The sequence below is a fragment of the Apodemus sylvaticus genome, chromosome 1 (assembly GCF_947179515.1).
Source record: "Apodemus sylvaticus chromosome 1, mApoSyl1.1, whole genome shotgun sequence".
NCBI classification, from domain to species: domain Eukaryota; kingdom Metazoa; phylum Chordata; class Mammalia; order Rodentia; family Muridae; genus Apodemus; species Apodemus sylvaticus.
Genome location: NC_067472.1, coordinates 2,562,515 through 2,577,888, shown reverse-complemented (window position 1 = coordinate 2,577,888; position 15,374 = coordinate 2,562,515). Strand labels below are relative to the sequence as shown.

General features: G+C 42.2%; 1 protein-coding gene across 1 annotated transcript; it reads left to right on the top strand.

The window, feature by feature from the left end:
• Nucleotides 1–1,607: 1,607 nt before the first annotated feature.
• On the top strand, nt 1,608–14,970 carry Pnlip (pancreatic lipase). The gene is made up of 13 exons (XM_052182652.1): nt 1,608–1,674; nt 1,809–1,854; nt 2,961–3,115; nt 4,230–4,352; nt 4,885–5,019; nt 6,053–6,164; nt 7,209–7,328; nt 7,442–7,561; nt 8,297–8,415; nt 10,811–10,940; nt 11,341–11,449; nt 12,323–12,487; nt 14,847–14,970. The coding sequence occupies exons 2-13, from the start codon at nt 1,809–1,811 to the stop codon at nt 14,908–14,910; spliced, it is 1,398 nt and encodes a 465-aa protein (XP_052038612.1). The 5' UTR covers nt 1,608–1,674; the 3' UTR covers nt 14,911–14,970.
• Nucleotides 14,971–15,374: the final 404 nt, after the last annotated feature.

Sequence of the window (15,374 nt, the reverse complement as noted above, 5' to 3'; positions counted from 1 at the left end):
GGCTGGATGACATAAGGGTCCCCAAGTTATGAGGCAACACAGCTCAGACACCAGTTCAGAAATGTGTGAACTACTTGGTAAGCAGAATGTAAATGATATACTGATAATACAGGATGAATGTTGGCTCATAGGGAATATTACCGTAGCAAGAACACAGCTTTCCCCAGGAGTAAATAACACAGGGAAGACTAAGTTTGAGCTCTCTTTCATTTCACTTCTCCCCTTTCAGTCCCCTTCCCTACTCCCATTGTTCTCAACTCTCCATCTCCCCTCCCCTTCCTTCCTCCTCTCTCAGACCCTCTATTTCTTTTGTGGTATTGGAGACTAAACCCAGGCCTCAAGGATGCTAGGCAACAAACACAGCTACACCCCTCGCCCAAGACTTTGGTTCCTAATGGCTCTTAGAGGATTTTCTGGTGGGTTTTTTTTTTAGGGGGGGGTTGGGTTCTTCACTTATTTATTACTTAACTCTTTTTATTATATATGAACCAATTTTGTATGGTCCTGTCTAAATCGGTGACTCACAGGATAAATGGGTCCAGTCCTTAAGACTATGTCACATCCTGTAACTTTAAGCAATCTGCCACACTAACCCATCACAGCTGTCAGCACTGCAACACTGCCTTAACAACAAAGTCACAGGCTATAATAGTGCAAGTTGATTTTTAATTTTTCCATTTTATTCATAATTTCATCTGATGGTGCAGTCTCCTATGTATTGGCCTCCTCATTTTCTTCTCTTCCTCCTTTTTCCTCCTCTTTAATTTTACTACTATTACTATTGTGGGAAGACACAGAATACTTGGCAGAGGTCAAAGGACAACTTTGGAAATTGGTTCTCGCCCTCTGTCATGTGGCTTCTGTGGATCAAACTCATCTTGTCAAGCTTGCATCCCCTGAGCTCCTTGGCTTTCCTTGTTTTGATTATGTGTGTGTTTGTGTGTTTGTGTGTGTGTGTGTGTGTGTGCGCGCGCGCGCGCGCGCATATGAGAGAGAGAGAGAGAGAGAGAGAGAGAGAGAGAGAGGATAGAGAGAGAGATCAGGCTAGCCTGAAACTCACACAATCCTCCGTGCTGGGGTCACAGGTGTGTACATCATATGTGCCCTGGTGTTAATTTATCCCTCTCTTCTGTGCTATTCTTGAATAATAAATTAGCAGCGTGGTCTTGCAACACAAAAGCACAGTCCACTTTCATTTTATCTGCATGCTCTTGAAGGCTTTCTTGTGTTTCACTGTGTTCAAGAGGAGTCAGGATCACTCAGAGGATGCATGAACTACGTGACTGACAGAGTAGATCTTTGAGGCAGTTGTTGTCAAGTGCCCACAGGCACACAGATGAACAAAGAAGATTGATAAGAGGAAGGAAAGGACTGTTTGCAGGAACAGAGAAAAGATGGTTAAAAAAAAAAAGATGGCGGTTCTGGGTAGCACACAGCACACCAGTCCAGAACATTCCATATCTAGCACTTTCTCGAGTTCCCACGAACACCTTGGAATGCTCAGCCTCCTGTACCAACCTGGGCTTATCTGAGATTAAAATTAGAAGTGCGTCCTTGGAACCTCTCTCTTCTCCAGCCACTTTTCCATGACACTGCTCAGAAAGATAAGGCTCGCCTATAAAAGGGCATCTCAGCATTTCCTCGTTGTCCGTAGAACCTGACGGATCCGCCACGGTGAGTCAGGAACCTGATTTGGAGACTCCCCTGTTAGACTGCACCCATTTTCCCCCACCCCCGAAGTCTGAGTGAACGTGGATTATGGCAATCTTGTGTTCATCAGACTCAGTCATGTTTTTGCCTCTGTGCAGATGCTGATGCTGTGGACATTCGCCGTGCTGCTGGGAGCAGTAGCTGGTAAGAAAAGATGTGTGTGGAGATGGGAGAGATCTTCCTGAGGCTGTGACAGTCGGGTTCAAGCTGTGGTGAGGAAGAGGACGTAGTTAAGAGCAATGTAGGATTAAGGAAGGCCAGACATAATTGAACTTAACATAGGATTAAGAGCACCAGATCTCGAAGTGATGTGAGGTATAATTCCCAATGCTATTTGTTTCAGACGAGTAATAGTGCTGGCAAATCATACATGACACTGAGCTAAAAATACACTGTTTATCTGATCTTCCAATTAATTGGATATTTATTTTCTGAACCTAGCCCTCTTAGGTCAAGGGAGGTGACTGAATGTAAATTTGTCACTTACACTTCTATGAAGCTATGTAAAATCCTAAAGCCCCCTGAACCTGGGGATATTTGTGTTAAATGGGCATAAAGGCATCCTTTAGTGGGATGACCACGAGGTTTCAGTCAGAGAAGTAAATCATCTTATTCAGCATCCAGCGCATGGTAAAGTCTAGAGAAGTTCCACCTTCACAACAGCTGCTGCTCTTACTCTGTCATTATCCTGGGCTTCGCATGGCTCCACAACTCTTTCTTTGAGCTGTTCCTTCATGGAGTAAGTAGCATGCCAGACTACCGCCATCACATCACTGGTGATTAGTATGATGAGTAAATGTATGAGTAATTCCTGCATCACAGAAATCCAGGATGGTCCTCAAATACAACTCAGACATTGATATCGTCTGCCAAGGTGAAGATTCAACTTGGCCTTTGCATAGAACTTATAATTCTTCATCCAAAGAGTGAAGACCAAAGGTTGCTACCTAGAGTTGAGAGCCTCCACACACTCAAACCAGTTCCTGAGACAAAGGGCCACCTCATATCTAGGCGGCAACGGCCAAAGATAACATCTGGGTCAAAAAGCTATCATTAGTCCTTGACTGGTCCTGAGCAGAGACATGAGGGGAGTGTCTGGTCCCAGAGGCAGAAGGGATGGGCAATAGTCTGGGCAAACAGAGTGTGTTTGAGAAAGCCAAGGAAGTAAACAAGATGCAATTCAACTTACATTTGGTTGATCGTGCACTGAAAAGGTTAAATATCTATGAAATATTTGTGTGTGATTTCAGGAAGTGAAGTTTGCTTTGACAAACTTGGCTGCTTCAGTGATGATGCCCCGTGGTCAGGAACTCTCGACAGACCCCTGAAGGCACTGCCCTGGAGCCCATCAAGGATCAACACCCGCTTTCTCCTGTACACCAACGAGAACCCAGACAACTACCAGGTAGGGAGGGATAGCTGTTGCTTTCCGGACTAAGTTTTACATGCTTTTTGTAACTAATATGAATATTCAAGACTTCTAATGAGAATACAGGAGAAATAGAATTTGTATCCATTTAGACTTTTAGAGCAATCAGATTAAGGACTCTTTAAAAACTTATTTATAAATGGTCATTCGATTCTTAATATTCATGTTTTATATCCAGTATACAATATAAAAATATTACACCTACAGGGATAGAATAGTCATATATATTTCTATAGTATGCATACTATGCATATAGTAATAAAAGTATGTATATTTTATTTGTGTGTTTTAAATAAAATTTCCTGATATGGTGCAAACACACACATAAGGAATTCCCCTAAAATAGTTCAACTTGACAGAATTTGTTTGGAAAGTGATGTGTTTTTGGTAGAAGCTTCTGGACTAGCTATGTCCTGATCTGTAGCCACAGGAAGGAGAAGCAGTGGACCACAGCTTCTAGTCTTGCACCAGTCATGAAGGTGAATGATTAACAGCTCTATCTATGGCAAAGGGATGGTAGAAAAGCTAGGTTAGGTGCTTATGATACATTCCAACCTGTAATGCTTTCCAGGAAGATATGGTAGCATCTTTAATCCAAGCACTTGAAGGGTAGACACTGGTTCGGGAGTTCAAGACTGTCTGCAGCTGTTTAATGAGTTGAAGACATTTGGTGTACATGAGACCCTGCCCCAAACAAAGCAAGACCCAGTTATAATATTTTTAACTTATACTGGATTTATTGAGCAATAACTCCATTATTCCTGGAGGAATATTGGTACATGTACATATCTCTGAATATTGGATAGATTATAAAGATGGATAGATAGATAGATAGATAGATGTGTAGGTAGGTAGATAGATAGGCATAAGTACAAAGACTTCCATTGAAGATCTTAATGACAAATACCATGGGACACATATTGTCTGAGTCAAACAGCTAGCTACAAGAACAGTGGCAACTTGGAGATGGCTGTAAATAGCTTGCCTATGTGGCCTTTCAAGAATCCTACCTACCATCTCTGCCCACACATAAATGATTTTAGAAGCTACTAGAAGAAACTTGACCCAAATACTTTTCTGCCCCAAACAGCAAATTACATCAGATGCATCAAGTATCAGAAACTCCAATTTCAAAACAAACAGAAAAACCCATATCATTATCCATGGCTTCATTGACAAGGGAGAAGAAAACTGGCTATCCGACATGTGCAAGGTGAGCCGTGATGGTTTTTAAGAGAGAGTTAGAGATCAGCAAAATACTGGCCCCAACTGAGGAGGATAAAGAGTGGAGTCTGAGACCACCTGATCCTGGAGCTAGGGATGGGGAGGAGGTAGCAGTGGATACAAGGGTCCTGGGACACTTGTGATATGGGGTATGGAGTTATTCAGGGCTCATGACATAGTTACTTAGTAACTGATGCAGAGATATTTCAGACTTTACCAAGAGAAGCTACCATGAAGTAGCATTCAAGTTAAGGGTGGACCTGCAACGCCTATGTAATGACCCAATGCAGCTGCTGCAATAGAAATCCCAAGAATTTAGTTCCCACAGTGGTCTGGAGCCAATAGTAGACTTGAGGAAGGACTCCATAGTCATTAGAGCCTAAGTTTTGGTCAGAGTATTGGGATTAACACAATAGATATTAGTCAGGTCAAGAAGAGAACTTAACAGTCTTCAAATACATGACTCAACAGTGAATAAAGGACCTGGGTTATTTAACTGCATACTGTGTCTCTTCCATCAGAACATGTTCCAAGTGGAGAGTGCAAACTGCATCTGTGTGGACTGGAAAGGAGGCTCCCGAGCCACATACACCCAGGCTACCCAGAATGTCCGGGTTGTCGGGGCAGAAGTGGCTTTATTGGTTAATGTTATGCAGGTAACTGAGTCTGGGTTATGTAAAAGTCCTTAAGACACTGCTGTCTGGATTCTCCTTTCATCACAAAATCTGTAGGATGATCATTGATAAAGACAAATAAGATTTCCATTCAGGCTTCATCAATAACCTATCTAATTCAATAACTGCCTTTGAACTTTAATTAAATGAACTTAAACACCTAGGTAGGTAGCATCACCTAAGTTCTGCCTGTGTTTTTTATTTAATTTTAGTTCTGGGCATGGGCCCTGGGACTGCTCATACTAAGCAAGCACTCTACTGCTGAGATACAGTGCCAAACTTGGATGTGTCTTAATCTTCCCCTTTGTTATCAATTTGATGTGCTGATATCAGTCACATATTTACATTTTTGTTTTATTTATTTTTATTGTGTTGTGGGATGCAGTGCTCATGGGGGTGTGCAAACATGTTTGTACACATGTGTGGCATCTTTCTGGATTGCTATACAGTCTATTTTTGAAGCACTGCCTTTCACTGAGCACGGAACCCATCTGTTCTGCTACACAGGCAGGCAGGACTGAGTGCCAAGGACCTCCTGTCTCTGCCTCTCTAGTGCTTCAATTACAGGCATCCATCTTCTTTTACATGGGTTTTAGGAATCCTAATCTGGGTGGTTGTGCTTCACTGACTGAGCTATCTCCCCAGTTTTCATTTATTTTATTGAATATGAAACCCAAAGGAAGCAATCTAATCTGACTGGGGCACTGAAAAGTCTTTAAAAATGTCAAACTCAAATGTGCTTGAGTAATTTTCTCATGGGCCCTGATCCAAATCCTTGCCTCACCATCTCCGATTATGACCTCATGTGTCCTTCCAGGGTGTCTCTTTCAGCAGTAGGAGAACACACAGGATTCTAGGCCTAGTTGGACTAGTTTCCATTTCTTCTTAGTGCTGTGGGGGTGCTCTGAATGGGGGAGGGAACACATCTCCTTGGAAACCCAGGTTTGGAGGCACCCTTGACCAATTTGCAATGTGCATTACTTGAAAGCATTTTAACGAACTTTCCTTCCAACAGTCTGATCTTGGATACTCACTCAACAATGTCCACCTTATCGGCCACAGCCTGGGTTCCCACATTGCTGGGGAGGCAGGAAAGAGAACATTTGGAGCCATTGGGAGGATCACAGGTTGGTTGAACAGTAAATTCTAGATGTTGAGACCATATGTACCCTCTGTGGGGACTACAGTGAGGCACAGGAGGAGTCCTTGGTGGGGTTGCTCTGAACTTGTCACACTTCCTGAGTTGTGCCAGGTGGTCAGAGCTCAGAGCACTATGACCTGGTGAGTCATATTCTTGTTTCCAGTTTTTGGTCAACACCACATCTTTTAGCATTGTTTAGCATATAAATATATTGTGCATAACCAAACCACGAATTAAGACTACCCAAAAACACTGTGCCTATTTCCGAGTTCGTGTGTAACGAGCTGAATTCTGTTTTATTTCTAGTTGGTAATAAATCTAAGCTTCACCAACTACAATTCCATTGCTGGGGGAGGCGGGGGAGAGGGAGAAGCTCTGGTTGCCTGGCACTTCTAGTTCTGGGTAGAGCTAATTAGATTCAAAATGTCATTTGCAAGCTGTGGCTGGTTGTATTGGGCGAGGGCCACAGGCTCAGGTAACCTGACAAAGAAGATACTGCTGTCCTGAACCTGAGACATGGATACTTCAGGGTATAAGCATTTTCTCACTCTGCCTTCCATCTTTCTACACTAACCTGGAAATTGTCTCGTTCTATATATTAGAAAAGTTGATTGCATTTGGATCAATGGGAACAGCCAGGGTCTCCATTAGTTTATTAAAGAACCATTCTTCCTGAACATTCTTTCCCATGATTTACCACTGGTCACCATAGCCTGCTCTGCCAGGTGTCATACTATACCATACCATGCCAGGCTATGGGCTCTGTCACAGAAAGCACCTACCTTCCTGGAAGACTAGAATCTGGTAGAAATCTTTAATCTGAAGAACCTTTAGTTTGGCATCTCCTGGGGGGTGTCAGCCATTTGAGGGGAACTGCTGCTAATGGGCAGTAGTCTTGAGGGAGTTGACGTCCATGAGCAGAGTCTAGTCAGATAGCTCTCCATGCACAGCTTACAATAGAGCCCGATACTTGATGAAGTATTCACACATTAACATCTCTTGTACTGATGACACATTCTATCTGCGTCAGGGTTGGACCCTGCTGAGCCTTACTTTCAGGGCACACCTGAAGAAGTCCGACTGGACCCCACCGATGCTCAGTTTGTGGACGCAATTCACACAGATGCTGCACCCATTGTCCCCAACTTAGGTGAGCTTCTCCAGCCTGTCTGCTGAATGACTTTAATCTCTGTATTTGAACCTTTGGCTGGGCCTTGGTCAAATAATAATAGAAACTTTCTATTACTTTTAAAAAATATTCAGGATTTGGAATGAGCCAGACTGTGGGTCACCTAGATTTCTTTCCAAATGGAGGAGTGGAAATGCCCGGATGTCAGAAGAATATTCTTTCCCAAATCGTTGACATTGATGGGATCTGGGAAGGTAAAAACATTGTGCACACGGATTTCCACCATGAAATGTTTCTCATTGCTAAATTTGCAAGCCACTTTGGAATTGTACAGAGTTCATATTTTTTTTTAATATCAAAGGACTCCTACTATGTCCCTGAAACATAAATTCCATTGTGACAAGTAAGTGCAAGGAAAGTTTGGGGGACGCTTGCATTCATGACCCAACTTTTTCATTTCCTTTAAGATTTGATTTGTGGGCATTTTGTCTGTATGTATTTATGAAGATTTGGTTCTGTAGGTATTTTGTCTGTATTTAATGTATTTGCACTCATGCTTGCCTGGTTCATGTGGAAACCAGAAAAATTCAGGCTTCCTGGAACTTGTAGTTACAGATGGCGGTGAAATGCCATGTGGGTGCTGGTTCCTGAACCTGCAGTCTCTGCAGAAGTAGGGAATGATCTAAACTGATGATCTAGCTCTCCAGTCCTTGTACTCCGGTTCCAAATGACCTAATTCAGGGAAATTATTGCATACTATATGTCCATATGTGGCAGTCTTTCTCTTTTCAAGTTGCTTAATTACTATTGATAAATAGTAATTGCATAGGCTTAATTTTGTATCACTTCTTACACCCTACATATACCTCATAATCACTTTATGTTTAGAGCTTGCTCGAACTAGAGCACACATTTGTTACCTCCACATTCTCACCATAATGCGACTTAGAGAAGTAAAATCAGTCACTGATGCCATGCTGACTCCACAGGAACTCGTGACTTTGCTGCCTGTAACCATCTAAGAAGCTACAAGTATTACACCGACAGCATCGTCAACCCAACTGGCTTTGCTGGGTTCTCCTGTAGCTCTTACAATGTTTTTTCTGCAGTAAGTAGCTTTCAGCTTCTTTATGAGTTTCATTCTAGGCTTTATTTTGTTCCCCTAATGACTGGAGATCCAACCCAGAGCCATGTGTACACTAAGCTCACACTTGGTGCTCTGTTTCTGGACCCCTGTTTGAATTTGTGATGATGTCATTTCCTGACCATTTATAGTTGAATATTTGTTATATTAACTCATGCATATGTGTTTCAGTAGCCAAAAAGCCTTAATGCATCACATGGGTATAGAACAAGGGGCTTGTAAGAAGGAATGTCTTACCTAACATTCCTCTAACAATTCTCTATCTCAGGTAAATGTTCAAACTTGTTCAGGATCAAGGACTCCTATACAAAATAGAATGCTAGTTTGTAGCAATCTGAATGTCATGATGAGAGGATACTGATGAACTAGGGCTTTTATTTAACTGCTGACCTTTAAACTGTGGGATTATGGACATATGGGTATGTCTCTGCTCATATTAATCAATAGTTTTAAAGTTTTGTCACATTTTTGTACTCTTGAATGTGATATTTCTATTTACTTAGATTTTAGAAAGTTGATTTTTTTGCTATAACTTTTTCAAATAAAAAAGTTTAACCACTATAATATAACAAAGAAAACTTCAAATAACCAACATTCCATGTAAGAAACAAGTACAAGAGAAATATACCTTAGTTATTAAAAACAAGGACTTAAATGACATTGGGCGATGTATTTCATTTCCATAAGACTTTTCCTCTCCTAGAAATGTAATGATGTCAGACCCAATGCCCTTGGTAAAGCAATTAATCACATGACACATGTTGAGTGCTTGGCCCAGAGCAACAAGAAAAATATAATAATCAAAATATGGGAGAGGGGTACATATTTTGTTCACATGTAAGTTTGTTATACAGTAAGAGCTGAGACCCCTCTTGGTTTGATTTTAGGTTTATCTTCCTGTAAGCAAGTGATTCAAAAATATTTAGGCTCCATGCTTCCAGAAAGCAGTCTGATTTAACGACATAAAAGTCCTTTTGTAAGATTCATAGCACTTTTGAACAGAAAAATGTCCCTGTGTTCACATTCCTCTGCTTTTGAACCTCTTCCTATGATTCCATCTTAATCTGTGTGCCCAGGCCATCCTGGTGACGTGTGTGTGCCCAAGCCATCCTGGTGATGTGTGTGGGCCCAGGCCATCCAGGTGATGTGTGTGTGCACAGGCCATCCTGGTGATGTGTGTGTGCCCAGGCCATCCTAGTGATATGTGTGTGCGCGCAGGCTATCCAGTTGATGTGTGTACACCTAGGCCATCCAGGTGATGTGTGTGGTCCCAGGCTATCCTGGTGATGTGTGTGTGCCCAGGGTATCCTAGTGATGTGTGTGTGTGTGTGTGCGCAGCCCACCCAGGTGATGTATGCATGCCCAGGTTATCTTGGTGATGTGTGTAGAGCCAAGTCATCCACGCCTACACACATCCAATTAAGTATGTCCTCTGCAGAGAAAATGGCTATGGCCCCTGGGTGCGTGGTCTCCTGGCTTCTTTGGAATTCAGGACACATCCCTGTCTGTCTTATTGATGAACATACTTAGAGATTAAGGGTGGGACTTTTGTCCTCTTCTTAGGAAATGTCCATGGAAACACAAACATGCTTCTTCTTGGCTGACCTAGTCTTTCCTCAGCTAGATGACCAATCCTGAGACCTCTCTGTCCTATTGTCTAATCTCCTGGTGGAGAAGTCCTCCATGAGTCTCTCCTGTGGGGGAGCCTTCCCTCCAGAGAGGAAATTGGGTGATCTGTCCTCAGAATTCTGCTGTTCATGCTCCACCCATTTTACCACAATCCCTAGCTGAGGGCATTTTCCTGCACTGGTTTTCTTTACAAGCCAGACACCTGGCTAAGCCTTATTGGCCAACTGGGCCATTTCCTCTCCACACTGATTCACATTCTGAGATGTGAGCACATGCCAAGTTAAGCTAAGGGAATAGAGAAGGGTCTGAATTTTGAGCCTGTTCCATCTTCATCTTCTGAATGGAACCTGTTGTGCCTGGCAGAAGTTGACTGTCATTTCCTGTTCTTATGTGATCTCTCCGAACTAAATTCTAATCACCTAGCAAGAGAGTGAATGTTTTAGAAAAAGCAAAGTAAGTTACAAAGGTAAAAGGGGGGGAGATAGGATAAATACATATATACCCATTATCCTATGGTGTAGTTTTTATAGTTTTGTGCAATTTAACTATGAAACTGAAGGCTTAACCTGAGGATAACAAGATGTATTAACTTTAACTGAGACGCCATTACTGTCCCCACCATTAAATTCAGGAACAGAATTAGCTTTGACTCAATCATAAACCATGTTGGAGAAAGAATGCCCTATTAAAAGTCGGAAAACTCCCAGTCACCATTTTCTCCATTTCACAGAATAAGTGCTTCCCATGCGGAAGTGGTGGATGCCCACAGATGGGTCACTATGCTGACAGATTTTCTGGGAAAACAAGCGGACTCTACCAGAAATTTTACCTCAACACTGGTGATAAGAGCAACTTCGCACGTAAGTTTCCATTTTAATTGATCTTCAGTGGAGATCTCCTTTTGGGCAGGCATAGATGGGACAGGGTGTGAGAGCCCAAGTCTGATAAATGCCAGTAAATCTCTCTACCACTGAGCTAATCCCTAGCCCTGACTTTAAACAAGAAGGATGTCTTAGGCTCTTGGCTTGGAAAAGGCAAAGCAAAACAAAGCCTCCTCATCCATCCACTCTGGAAATGTTCCCTAAGTCCACACTTCCCATTGCCTGACCCCAAACACCTAAGAAAACAACTGAGGCCTTTTGCCAGAACTGGGCAGGACACCATGAATTATTCACATTCTGCAGCTGCCGGGTGTGTGTTAACCTGTAATCAGAACCTCTTCCCTCCCAGCTGACAGTGTACAAATGTTGCCTCCTGCAGGTTGGCGGTACCAGGTGACTGTCACCCTCTCTGGACAGAAGGTCACTGGGCACATTCTAGTTTCTTTGTTTGGAAATGCAGGAAATTCTAAACAGTATGAAATTTTCAAGTGAGTAAAAGATTTAAAGCGTCACTCGGCGATTCTTACATTGAAGCAGACTATCAATGTCGGGTGTAGGTTGTTGATGTCTTTTTTCTATTATATGTATGTAGCATGTAGTCACATATAACAAAAGGAAATCTGCCATGTAGCCATTATACATGAATGCACTACAAAATTATATTTTTATTTTTTTCTGATTTTTTAAAAATTTTTTTAATTTTAATTTTTATTTTTTTGGTTTTTTTTTTTTTTTTCGAGACAGGGTTTCTCTCTATAGCCCTGGCTGTCCTGGAACTCACTTGGTAGACCAGGCTGGCCTCGAACTCAGAAATCCGCCTGCCTCTACCTCCCGGAGTTCTGGGATTACAGGCGTGCGTCACCACTGCCCGGCCTGATATTTTCTAAGGAAGTGGTTCATGTTTATTTTGTTGCCTGGAAATTGATTTATAAGGAGTAAATAAATTATTCTCTACATAACAGTAGAGAAAAGATTTTATAATGACAGCATCATTTATTAAACTCTGAGAATTGTGGCAAAGGCACATTTGAGTCTGTTTTAAAGAAAGGAGGACTAAAATAATCTGAGTTATTAATAGGAAAACCCACCACTGGGCTCAAGTGCATGTGGGGATTTACTTCAGACATTTGAGTAACAAATGCCTTATCAAGCAGCTTGGATTCCAATGGAATTTGAATTGGTTTTAGAAACATATTACATTTTTATGTACTGTGAGTATGTGTGTGTGTGTGTGTGTGTGTGTGTGTGTGTGTGTGTGTGAGAGAGAGAGAGAGAGAGAGAGAGAGAGAGAGAGAGAGAGAGAGATTAATTCTGTGTCTCTTTATGTGTGCTCACATATACTTTCGTTGACAATTTCCCAGGGGCTCTCTGCAGCCAGGCAATACTCACGTCAATGAATTCGACTCTGATGTGGATGTTGGAGATTTGCAGAAGGTTAAATTTATCTGGTACAACAATGTGATCAACCCGAGCCTACCAAGAGTGGGAGCATCCAAGGTTGTGGTGGAAAGAAATGACGGCAGAGTGTGAGTAACAAGAAGAGAAGAGATAAGAAAGATTAAATGCAGCTATGCACATTAAAAACAATTCATACCTCCGATGATAGCGGGTCACACATGCCCCAGCCAGGTCTGCTTCCTAAGACCTCATGTGTCCTTAGAGACAGTGTCAAGTGTTAGGAATGCCACTTTGATATATTCTTAGACACAGAGGAAGAATGCTTCCATCAGAAGATAGGCTTGGACTATGTGGGTGATTCATATGTGTACCCTGCCCTCACCCTTCATGAGTTCACCGAACTTAGGTTGTCAAGAGGTCATTATCAGAGAACAAAACAGAAATTCACTGTTGTGTGTCACTGGTCTTCTTGGTGAAGCCTACACTCCAGAAGATCAATTCTCCATTTTTTTCTAAGACTGACTGTGCACTGAGCTAAGGATGTTCACAAAAGGATCACAGGGGAATAGATCCATGGAGGGCACCAGTGTCAGCCCCACATTCTGCTACAGAGTGCGGCAAGTGCCGGGTCATCCTTCAGAAACCAGTGAGACTAGCGCTTGCCAGAGGAGTCTGAGGCCCCTCAGATAAAACTGCTCACACAAAACACATGCACAACAGTTTTCAAGACACTGAACTGACAGTAGATGGTGAAGCCTGAAAGATAAAAACCAAACCAAGTGGAGCCTTGACATTGTCACATCTGCTAACATCCCTAAGGGAATCTCGAGGATGTGGTGTGGGCAGGTTTTAGTGAGTTCTCACTGTCTAGGAGATGGGGCAGAGATGGGATCTTGAGTGTCTGAATTTTGTGCATCTCTGGGAGGCTCTCCAGTCTACCAGAGAAGATGGGGCTACAGAGAGGCATGGTAGAGGTCTAAAGTCCCTTTGGATATCTGTCACAGTCTTACAACCTCACATTGTGAGCAAATCAGCCACCACTAGGGAATAAGACACCTGGAGTGGTGTCCATTTCTCTCCAGGATGAGACTAGAGACTGTTTCCACCAGGCAGATTACAGAAGCCAACCATTTTATTGATGCTGGGTGGATTATTTAGTAAGATCCTGGTTTTGTTTGTTTGGTTTGGTTTTACTATTGCTTTTGTTTTATTTTTCCAGATTCAGCAAGACTTGAAAGAACTACATCCCACAACTCACTTAAATAAGACTTAAAATTGTTTAGCAGTGATGAGATAAAAATCCAATACCTGATACTAATTCTAATAGCCCAAGCTACACAAATGATAGGACAACACAATTTAAAACAAAGAAAGTAATCAATGAATTAACATCCAACTTAGTTGGTATGGATGTGAGAATAACAGATGAGGGTATTATTATTGTTATCAACACTCTTTCTGTTTGTTTAAAAAATGTCAGGAGAAGATGGCACATACCAATGGCAGTACTGGGAGGATAGGGAGGTTTATGTACAGGCATATTGTATGATAATGGATGGGGCATGGTGTACATATAAGTATTCAGTGAGAGTGTAATGAGCATATGTATAAATATAGCACGTGTTGATGGAGTATAGGGAGGGATACACACACACACACACACACAGAGAGAGAGAGAGAGAGAGAGAGAGAGAGAGAGAGAGAGAGAGAGAGAGAGAGAAAGAGAGAATATGAATGGAGGCATGGTACACATATAAATGCAGTGTAATGATGATGGAAAAGGGGAGGGTACAGGATATAAACAGATACAGTGGACAATTGGAAAGATTCTGTGGAAAGGCCCTGCGCCATCTGTGAATTGGTAAACTGTCATTTCCAAGCTTAATATAGGACGTTACATTTGTGTATTGCCAACTCTAAAGTAAGCACTGCAAGACAAATTAACAAAAAGTTATAAAAGAAAAAGAAAGTTAAAAAATCTCAGAGAGGGCCTAAAGAGGCAAAGAGAACAAAAGACCAAAATGACAAAAGACATGTGGAAAGATGATGGATCTATACCCAGCAAGAGCAGTGATTATACTCCATGCCGCCATACTGTCCATGCCATGCAGTCATCTAGAAAGTAGTTTGATGACAATTCTTTAAAAGCCAAACATACCAACCATCACATTGCTAGAGTCCCTGATTACTATGGCTTTGCTCCCCACAGTTTCAGACACATACAGTCAACAGTGGTCTGAAAAGATATGGAAACCAGTACTTCTGGTCCTTTGTGGGGTGACTGACAGCTCTTCTCTAGACATTTGCAATCATGGTAGGAGGTTGGTGGGGTGATCCAGTCTCCAGTATCCTAGTGTTTGACCGTGCCCCTTTCAGACTGCTGGGGCAGTGGGTAGAGATGTATAAAGGGACAGGTATATCTGTGCTCATACCCAACTCTCCACTTGTGTGAGGAAGAGGTGACCATTTTGTGTTTTCTTTCCTCAGGTTCAACTTCTGTAGTCAAGAGACTGTGAGGGAGGACGTCCTGCTCACACTGTCTGCATGTTAGGAAGCTGCTGATGTGTGACCACAGAGTCCCACTGTAATAAAGTCTAGTATTAAAGCAATATACTCTGTTGTCAGTGTTGATTATTTCTAACGGATCTTCTGGAGGAGATGATAAAAACCTTAAGTTCCCAGTTGTTGTCAAGAGCCATACATGATTGTAAACTTTTGTGGTAGCCTTTGGGTTTAGTCAGGGTTTCTATTCCTGCACAAACATCATGACCAAGAAGCAAGTTGGGGAGGAAAGGGTTTGTTCAGCTTATATTTCAACACTGTTGTTTGTCACCAAAGGAAGTCAGGACTGGAACTCAAGCAGGTCAGAAAGCAGGAGCTGATGTGGAAGCCATGGAGGAATGTTTCTTACTGGCTGGCTTCCACTGGCTTGCTCAGCCTGCTCTCTTATAAAACCCAAGACTACCAGCCCAGAGTTGGTACCACCCTCAAGGGGAGCTTCCACCTTGATCACTA

Bases quoted from the DNA above. Each gene is read 5' to 3' on its own strand.
- Pnlip (XM_052182652.1), top strand. From the start codon at position 1,809: ATGCTGATGCTGTGGACATTCGCCGTGCTGCTGGGAGCAGTAGCTG. The intron at 3,116-4,229 runs GTAGGGAGGGAT...TGCCCCAAACAG, and splicing joins AGAACCCAGACAACTACCAG to CAAATTACATCAGATGCATC. The intron at 10,941-11,340 runs GTAAGTTTCCAT...TGCCTCCTGCAG, and splicing joins TGATAAGAGCAACTTCGCAC to GTTGGCGGTACCAGGTGACT.